This window comes from Fopius arisanus, unplaced genomic scaffold (assembly GCF_000806365.1).
Source record: "Fopius arisanus strain USDA-PBARC FA_bdor unplaced genomic scaffold, ASM80636v1 scaffold00021, whole genome shotgun sequence".
NCBI classification, from domain to species: domain Eukaryota; kingdom Metazoa; phylum Arthropoda; class Insecta; order Hymenoptera; family Braconidae; genus Fopius; species Fopius arisanus.
Window position 1 is genome coordinate 1,314,146 of NW_011887760.1, and position 9,126 is coordinate 1,323,271.

At 39.1% G+C, this 9,126-nt stretch overlaps 1 protein-coding gene across 2 annotated transcripts in view; it reads left to right on the top strand.

Moving 5' to 3' along the window:
• tyn (trynity) overlaps positions 1–9,126 on the top strand; it is a 222,538-nt gene that overhangs the window by 99,712 nt on the left and 113,700 nt on the right. For both annotated transcript variants that reach the window (XM_011301381.1, XM_011301382.1), the window contains 2 exons: positions 5,469–5,807; positions 6,079–6,186. In XM_011301381.1, the coding sequence (XP_011299683.1) occupies positions 5,469–5,807; positions 6,079–6,186 (447 nt within the window). The remainder of the gene's footprint in view (positions 1–5,468; positions 5,808–6,078; positions 6,187–9,126) is intronic.

Sequence of the window (9,126 nt, forward strand, 5' to 3'; positions counted from 1 at the left end):
GCAAATTCGATTTGCGACAAAAAATAATTTATGGAAAAATCTCCGAAACCCCATTGTTTATGAGGAAATTGATGACGAGCGTGTTTCGACCGATTAATCCGAAAATCACAGCGATCCCTCTGTCCATTTGCGCGACAATTGTTTAATTATTAATTATCTCATTAACCATGAGAAATAGCAAATTTAACTGTTATATGATGGTTCAGATTCAACACTCATTGCTGAAAATGAAAGCAGAATTCTCTTGAACTTGAAAGACAAAAATTTCATCGGCAATTATTTTTTCAATTCTCATCACCACTGACATTTACACTCATTTCTTTAAGTCACTTAAACTGGCCCAAAAAATTACAAATTTTCCGTGCTTTTGAAAAATGGAATCTTTCTTGAATATGAAATCTTGACAACACGAGGAGAGTAATTTTTTCTCTTTTTTAACGACGTTGGGTGATGTCTAGATTAGATTTACATTAGATTAGGGTTCGCGGATGGTTGGACTAGCCTATTCAATGCCACCAAACTCAGATTGGAGTTATTGTACCGCCGCTTGTTTTATGCGCGGATTATATTTCCAGCCCGGCCTGTGTTGCCAGCATTAACAGTTCTGATGCATCCTTGTTCGCGATTTGATTTGCGTCGCTGTTACAGCCAGACAGTCACATAGGATGTGTAGACTGTCCTCTTTTGCTTCATTATAGAATCTGCATCACCCATCCGAGTCCATGCCGATGACTCTGGTGACTTCTAAAAGCGTGCTGACCCTTTTAGCTGTTAAGTTTACCAACATGCCAATTTCAATTTCATCGTGAACTATTGAATTTCAATCACGATATTACCTAAATTGTTTTACAGAAAAAAATGTCCGAATGCGTGAAGAATACATTTTTAGGGCAATGTTACACAGGAAAAAAAACCTACATCGTATTTTCTTCTCAATAATGAGCAATTGAATTCCAACAAATAAGGAAATGATTTTAAAGATATAATAAGATACATCAGCAAATATCCATTGTGTTGGAATTGTTTGTAATGATGCCGAAAATGACTTACTTCATCGAATTGAATAAATAGTTAACGAAGTGCAGGTTGAAAAATTTCCTATCGAGCTGGAAGATTAATTTAATGAATAAGATATCGATTAATTAATGAATAATAAAACTACTATAGCAGATCCTAATAGCATACTCATATCGTTGGAAGAAAAAATAGGAATATATATGTTTTCCAAGGATACAAATATGTTATTAAATTTTCCACTCTTAATCAACTCTACTCAATAGTCTACTCAATGAAGCTACTGCATTGCTTCCTACTCGAGTGCGAAGGAACAGCACTTACACTATGATAACAACTGGATTCGAGGCAGACCTATCAAGAAACTTTGCTCCAAAAATTGATTGTGTACAGTAAATAGCGAAGAATGTTGTCTTCTGGGTCAAATCTATGAGATTTTTTATAATTTCAAAGTGATTTCGTAGGCAGTCGGAAGTTGTTAGCTACCGACCGTTATTGATGCATTCAACGTTTTCTGAACATTAGACACAACAAATAATAAGAGTTGAATAGATAAAGATCCTTTTATAGCTTTCAAAGGACGCAAGAATAAAATTTCGAGTTGGATTTATTGTGCCATGTTAATTTTAGACTTACGTCACATGTTTGACCTTTTTTTTTCAAAGACTTCATGGACTCGAGAAATTTAAAAAGAACCAGAAAGTTATTTCAAAGGGCCATATGAGGGAAAGCATGTATATCCTAAAGACCTGTAGACATTTACTGAAGCACATTTACACCCTATTATGTTCAAATTCATAGTATTTTGGCGAGAATTATAAAACAATCCCTATATGAGATTGATATTAATTGGTTCACGGTTGATCAAATAAAAGAGGTGCCAGCGGACTGCCTCAGTAACTAATGAAACTGTTGCTTCTACATTCTCCCTCCGTCAGCCGCTCAACTAAACCAACAGCGATGAGCAACATGTCAACTGGTAGGTCAATTGGCATCGCAACCAATATGGAAATCGATTTCGTCAATATTGTCGACGCGGTTCTGATTATCACAACTCTGGAGACGCTCTCATTTACCGGAGGTAGAGCTCTGACGCGAGCGAGAGACCACTTCGGTACCAGGGAGCTTTCATCGAAGAGATGAAATAGAGATCACATGCGAATGCCGTGGGAGGGATGATGCCACTTACAGATAAACTGCAGCTGCTGCAGGTATCCTACAGACCATTACCTCTACAATCACTGCAGCCTCTATTGAATTAGTTGCTATCTAGAGACAAATCAAACGTCGAGATAATTCGGTAATATTTGTGACGTGACATTTTCTAACGGCCGCAAATACTCATCACCTTCACCCTTCCTCCCTATAGCCTCCTCGCCGATACGAAAAGCACACAAAAGTCGGGAGCTAGAAAAAGGTTGCCGGGCGCCAGCTAATTTTCTGATGTTGAGGAATTAGATCAAAAATCAGAAGCGGGACTTTAAAACTTACTTAATCTAGCTCAGAGAAGGGGTTAAGGGAGAGGTAACGGATGCCTATGCTACTCAGGAAAGCAATGGTTGTGGAGAGAGGGGCGGATTCGGGGAAAAGGGCGAAAATTTTCCAAAAATAGAGGGCTAGAACTCTATTAAACTCTTCTCAAAATTTAGTATTTTATTCAATAACTCGACAAACGGTGGGCCGGATTTTTCCCAGCTGACCGACGTCAACGCTATGACAGAAAGAACCCCCAATTAATTCCGCGAGACATCTGACGATGCTCGGAATTTCCTGAAATAATCCAGAGCCCCGTAGAAATAATTAATTACAAATGTTAATCCTGAAAAACCCCCACGTAGTTCCGGAAAACCTTTAGGGAGGCTCGGGATTATTCCAAAAGTGATGGGACCCCAAAATAATTCCCGCTTGAGTTTTTAAAAGACCGAGGAGTATAATAAATTTTGAGGATAAGCTATTAAAAGAACGCCAATCAAAGAGAGATTAGAATATCATCGAGAAAATCCTCGGAGAGGACGTAGAAGAGGCGATGAGAGTAAACGAGAGAGATAGGAATAATGCGCGCAAGAGAGATAGTGCTACGCCCAACGTACACGGCACGCGTTCTAATAATTTTTCAAAGGTTTTGATTTTATACAGTCTTGACAGCGCACCCGATTGCTTCCGGGTAGACTCTGCCACCGAGGGGGATAACTCGCAAACCTTTCCCCAAAATTGGGGATTTCCACCGCGTACGGGGATCGAGATATCTCCGATTTTCGAAACGGGAATTTTCATGCCGTTGGGCCGAAGTTCTCGCTCAACAGTGAGCGGAGCGGAGTGGAAAAAATACACATAACACACATAACACCCCTACTGACGTTTGACCCTTAAAGGGTATCCGAAATACCTCACGGATCCCTTTCGGGGTGCTGGCACTCGCAACCAGACTGTTCATCCCGGAAGATTTCGCGGACGGAGTTCCTCACTTCCACACCGGATGGCAATATTAATCACCCCTCCTCGCGGCGCGCTTAGTAGACCGCCGCGATTCCTTCCTCAATTAGTTTTATTCCCTCCACCTAACCCTGAACTCCTGAAAAATTTGGGTGGGGGGGCTTCAGTCGATTAAAACTCGAGCGCGTTGCTTCCTTTAGAAAGACAGTGAACAGATTGGAACTCCGTCAATTTAGTAGGGAATAGCCTCTTCAGTTCCTTGCCAGCATCGACGAAATTCGACGATGATGAGTCACGAACCTCCTGTACGCAGTGATGAATCCATCAGCTGAATGATCTATGATGCCTTCTAAATGAGGTGTGGACATGGCCATGTACACGAAGATTACGAATCAGCCTTTTTGGGTATTATAACCAGGTCCTTTAAACGTTTTCATCGAGACTGATTTGACTTAACCCATAACAGTGTTAAAAAAGAAGCCCTGGCCGATCAGTGACGAGCCACTGGAAGCTGGCCCATTAGTACCTGAGCATGAATCACACGATGACGCGCACTCAATACACTTGAGAATGAAGCACCTTGCTGACATCTGATCTCCAATAACCCAGTAAGACGTCCTATAATGGGTTATTATGAGTTACCACCATGCCACCTTTACTTATAATACTCTCTATTGAGAAGTTCGGACTGCGATCTGGGTTCAAAGGAGAGAACGAAAGACGCCGTCTTCTGACAACTCTGGGATACTTAGAAATATAAATAAGAGATTAAAACTTAGAAGCATGGAATTTATGCCATAGATGTCCAGAATGGCACGATTCTAATCTCGCTTTGCTCAGTAGAATTGTGGATTCTGGGCTATTTGTAACTCATGGCACTTGGTGCTTTGTAACTCGCGGGATTATAAAACTTGCCGTCGGCTCGTTTTACGACTTTCCAAGCACCAAAAAACCCATTACGCGCTTGGTGCGGAATATAACGAACGACAGTGGGCGAAAACCACTGTTTCACACCCGTACCGAAATGTACTATAGCAGGCACCTCAATAACTCATCTATAGGAGCATACATTTATCTCCGAATTCTTCATGAATACTGAAGGAATTACACATATCCATCGAATCAGGACATTGCCAATTCTTTGCATTACATGCTCCATCAGAAACAACGAATTTAGTGTCTCTGATCATCAAGTACTATAATAGTGCTCTTCACTTTGAATATCAAAATCTTTGTCGCTACTAAGCTGTAGTATTTGCCAAGAATATTGAGTACTCAATATTTTCATTCATAGTATTTTGGGTAAATTTATTGCCTCCAACAACTATGGTCCTTTATAAAATTGCAATATTTATTTATTGAGTATTCCTAGAATTTGGATCTATTCGGAATTTTAGTGCTAATACGTTGGATGAATATTGAATGAAAAGAAAAAAAGTACGAATAGAAGAGCAGCTACATATGAAATATATTACATCTACGCTGCCATACTACTCGTTTCTTTTCAATAATTCAGCTCTTTCGATACAGTTATCAAACATAATTTACGTACATTTTCATCTGAATTACGACACAATATGAACTAGATCTCAAAAAATTCTACATCACTATACATTGGCTGAGGAATTGTATTCGTTGGATTTTATCTGATTTCTCCGTTTATTGACGAAGAAAAATAATAGTATAATAATGAAAACGTAAAATATAAAGAAAGGGGTTCGTACTTATTGTGGGATGTAATTTTTGGAGTAAATCCCTAAAATATAAACTTTGAAAGTAATCAATTGGGTACACTGGCCGTTTTTTCTTATATTTCGCATTTTACAGCGAATGCTTCACCAAAAATGCCCCCTCCAATTTTTCATTTTTGAAAATCTATAATATAACAAAAATTTATGAGGCCCCGCGAATTGAGATCGGGCAATATCGAAACCTCACCGGCGCCTTTCCTTAAACATTTTCTGTCTTGTGCAAGAACTCGCTATGATTTTTTATACATTAACGAATTCTGGATTATTTAGGCAAAGACGCCTGCAAGTCGCAGAGAAGCTTTTTGAGTCCCCGGATTGGAGTAGCAGAGGATAAGATTGCTCAATATGCTGGTCTCCACTACTATACTGACAAAGAGCTGCAGGTACAAACCGAAGCGGCGTGCAGATCTGCTTGCGAGCTCGAGAATGAATTTCTTTGCAGATCTTATCTATATCGTGGTTCACCAATAGGTACAGCTTACAACTGTCACCTTTTCCATCTGGATCATTGGACTTTACCCGATGGTCCCTCGACCTATCTCAATGCCGAGAGACCACTCATCGATAATGGCGATAGGATTGGCAATTACTATGAGAATTTCTGTGAGAGTATGTTTTCAATATTTCAATAATGTCATTTTTTTTCATTTAGTCAGTCAAGTTGCCATTTACGGCGGCTGTACGGCCATAAAATCCTGTCCACGGACTCAATAACAAAAAATGTTCGTCATCACTCGGCCGAAAACAACTTTTTTGCCGATGGTGTTTGCATTCCTCGGACTGTGAGCCAGATCGCCAGACAAGTTTCTAATGCCCGTGTAGCGAAATATACTATTCTGGAGAGATGAATATGTCATTCTAATATGAATTGTGTTGGCAGAAGCGGCGGAGTTACCGTTCATTATCGACACTACTGAGGATCCTACATTGAATAATTTCACTAAGAATGCTGATGTTAACTGCGATAAAACCGGAACTTGTTATGATGGTATGTAAATTGAATTTTAGCTTCTAAGATAGGAAATTATGTTACTTGAGCAATTATACGGATTACTAATATTCAGTAGCAATACTAAGAGTACTTTAGAATTTCCAGGTATTAAAGCACTTCTAGTCCACTTTGTATAAACAAGTATTGCAATACGCCCGAGATATGTAACCTAATGACTCAAGCGGTTAACCTTTCTTGTATTGTAATTACTGAATTTATAATCCCTTAACCCAATTTTAATGCCATTTTATACAGAAGTGAAATAAATAATTTTCAATAAACGCAGGAACGACGATGTAGAAGCCATTTTTGACTATTCTCGGTGCATTGCGTGAAATGTTTTTTTACATAATATGACGTAATTTTAACAATTAAAACTATTTTAATTGTGATAATAGTAATTTTAACGTAAACAAAACCCTACGCATACTTTTAATCTGGAATACTGGTTACACGCGACGGAATGAGAAGCGAGAACTGAATCTTATCGAATCATATTCTGCTAGGCGTTGAATTAAGGTCTGGAGATGCTTTCAGTGTACCTCTAGGACTTTGGAGGCAACGCAGGTGCTGTTGATGTACGGAAAAATAAAGTCTTCATCACGTGTTACTTCATTGATGAATTTGTGAAATGGGAATGGAATGGAAATGTCATGGAACGAAATTTAAACAAACTGAACACCGTTATTATTGCCGAAATATAGTCGAAAATATTTTTCTACTTCCAAGTTGATGGTGAAATCTTCAATCATTTTTTTTCATGTGAAAAACTGTTTTGAACACTGTGATTCGGCCTAATAATGATGAACGCCGGGGCCGGGCTCAGTCGGATGTTTGTAGGAGTTGGCGCATCAATGCGACATCTTCCTCATTTGATTCGCACGTACAATCTGAATTCCCTGCGCATCAAAGCATTTCATTTTTATTTTTAGCGCTTGCATATTTCTATTATATACATGTCTTATTTATTATATTGCAAGTAAGTAATACGTGTCCGTGACCGAGTCCTTTCCTTCAATATTTTTGTTATAAAAATTAATATTTCTCAACAGTGAGTTTCATCGAATTTAAATCGAGACTAGATGATAACAATTATCTCTTGGAGTCCTGAAAATGCCGTGGACATACAGTATTATTACGGCAAAAAGACGGCAGTGAATTTAGAAGTACTTCGTCCAATAAAATTAGGCTACTTAGCCATTTGACTACTCGGTGAGGAAAGAGAATGAGTCCTCTCTCCTACAGGCGTCGAAGCTGTGTTATCCTCTCTTTTATCATTGACATTCGATTAGTAGGAGAGACATAGATGGGGGAAAATGTGAGGTGTGATAGTAAATCTATATTATCATTTTCTACTACATCGTGATATTCATCACAAACTGAAGGAGCACAGGCTAAAACTCCTGCTTGGATGCGCTTTAGACCATGCCATCTCCCACCACGGACGATGAGGGAGCTCCAACATCAATGCAAGAGGTAAAGCCCTACACAATTTCATTTTGGAAAAAGATTTCATGCTTGTAAGTAGAGAAATGAAGCCGACCCTCATGGAAAAAGGACTCAAAAGAAGGGGTCTTAAAGGAACCCTCAGGCTCAGACCACAGTCAGTCTGAGCCTGGCTGGGAGGAAAAACAGACCTAAACAGCTAAACAGAGGAATCCAAAGAACACAGATTGGAACGGTTGCAGAGAGAAACTCTCCTTGCGAATCCAGAATATATCCGGCAGATTCAACAAAAAAGGGCGACAGAAACACGCGGCCGAGTACTTCGGGGAGGCGGTAAGATGTTGCTTTGGAGACAACTGTGTTCTTCGTACTCAGGAGGGAACCATCAACGTTCGCTGGTGGAACAATATGCTTGGAAGCCTGAGAAACCAAACGAGGAAGGCATGGAACAAAGTTAAAAACTCTCGTGATATCACACAGAAAAGTAAAGCGCTGAAAGAACGCAAGAGTCTTCAAAGAAAGTACACAGTTCGACACAGTTCGGCACCAGGCAATATAAACCTCGAGACTGGGCTCTAGCACAGGCATGGGCAATCTCCAGGTAGCTCGGACCAGAGCCATGAACTCGAATTAGAAATCCAATAAAATTTACAACCATTTCAATAATAAGGGTCTTAGTACTAGCACAGTGGGGGCATTAGTGGGGGCTTCACAGGTACTAAGGTGGGGAGTGTCCCATGAATCGTCTGGCAAAGGTGAAATTGGGAAAAATGCCGGTCGTGATTAATAAAAAATAAATGAGAAATCAAAAACTGAACAACAATTTTCTAAATAAGCTGATGTGAGAATTCCTCTTAATTCTGAATCATATTGCCTTAAAATCTGAGTTCAATTTGGAGAAATAAAATGAATAAATTTCCAACCGGTACGGATTGATCAAATCGTGAAATCTTAAATGATTAATTATATATTTTACCCACTCTTAGCCAACATTTTCCAATACTGTTCAACGGAAACCACGGGAACATGGTAGGCGTATTTAGTTTTTTATCACGTATACTACGCGGGTTTGGGATGCATTTCCGTCAATAATAAACAATTATTTGCGCGAATTATAAGGCACTTATTGCCATTTGGAGAAAAAACCATAAAAAGCCAATAAAATTGTCTCCCCAGTGAACTCTTAATTTTTTTTTATTGCATCTTTTACATTATTTTTTAATCAACAAAGATAGCACAAGAAAATATTTGCTCGCACCGATTCAATAGTCTCGTTTATCGAGAAAATTTCCGCCAAAAAATTTGACATTTTCGCAGAAAATACTTGAAAGGCTTTTCTATTAAATGGCGCAAGTAAAATTTCAACTAGTTGGCTAAGCTATTTGTTATGGATAAAATTTTAAAAAATAGGGGTCTCCCGGCCGTTGGGATAAATTGCGTTATAATTGCGTTTTCTGCCTCTTTCTTGCACATATTGTATTAGAGAGAGAG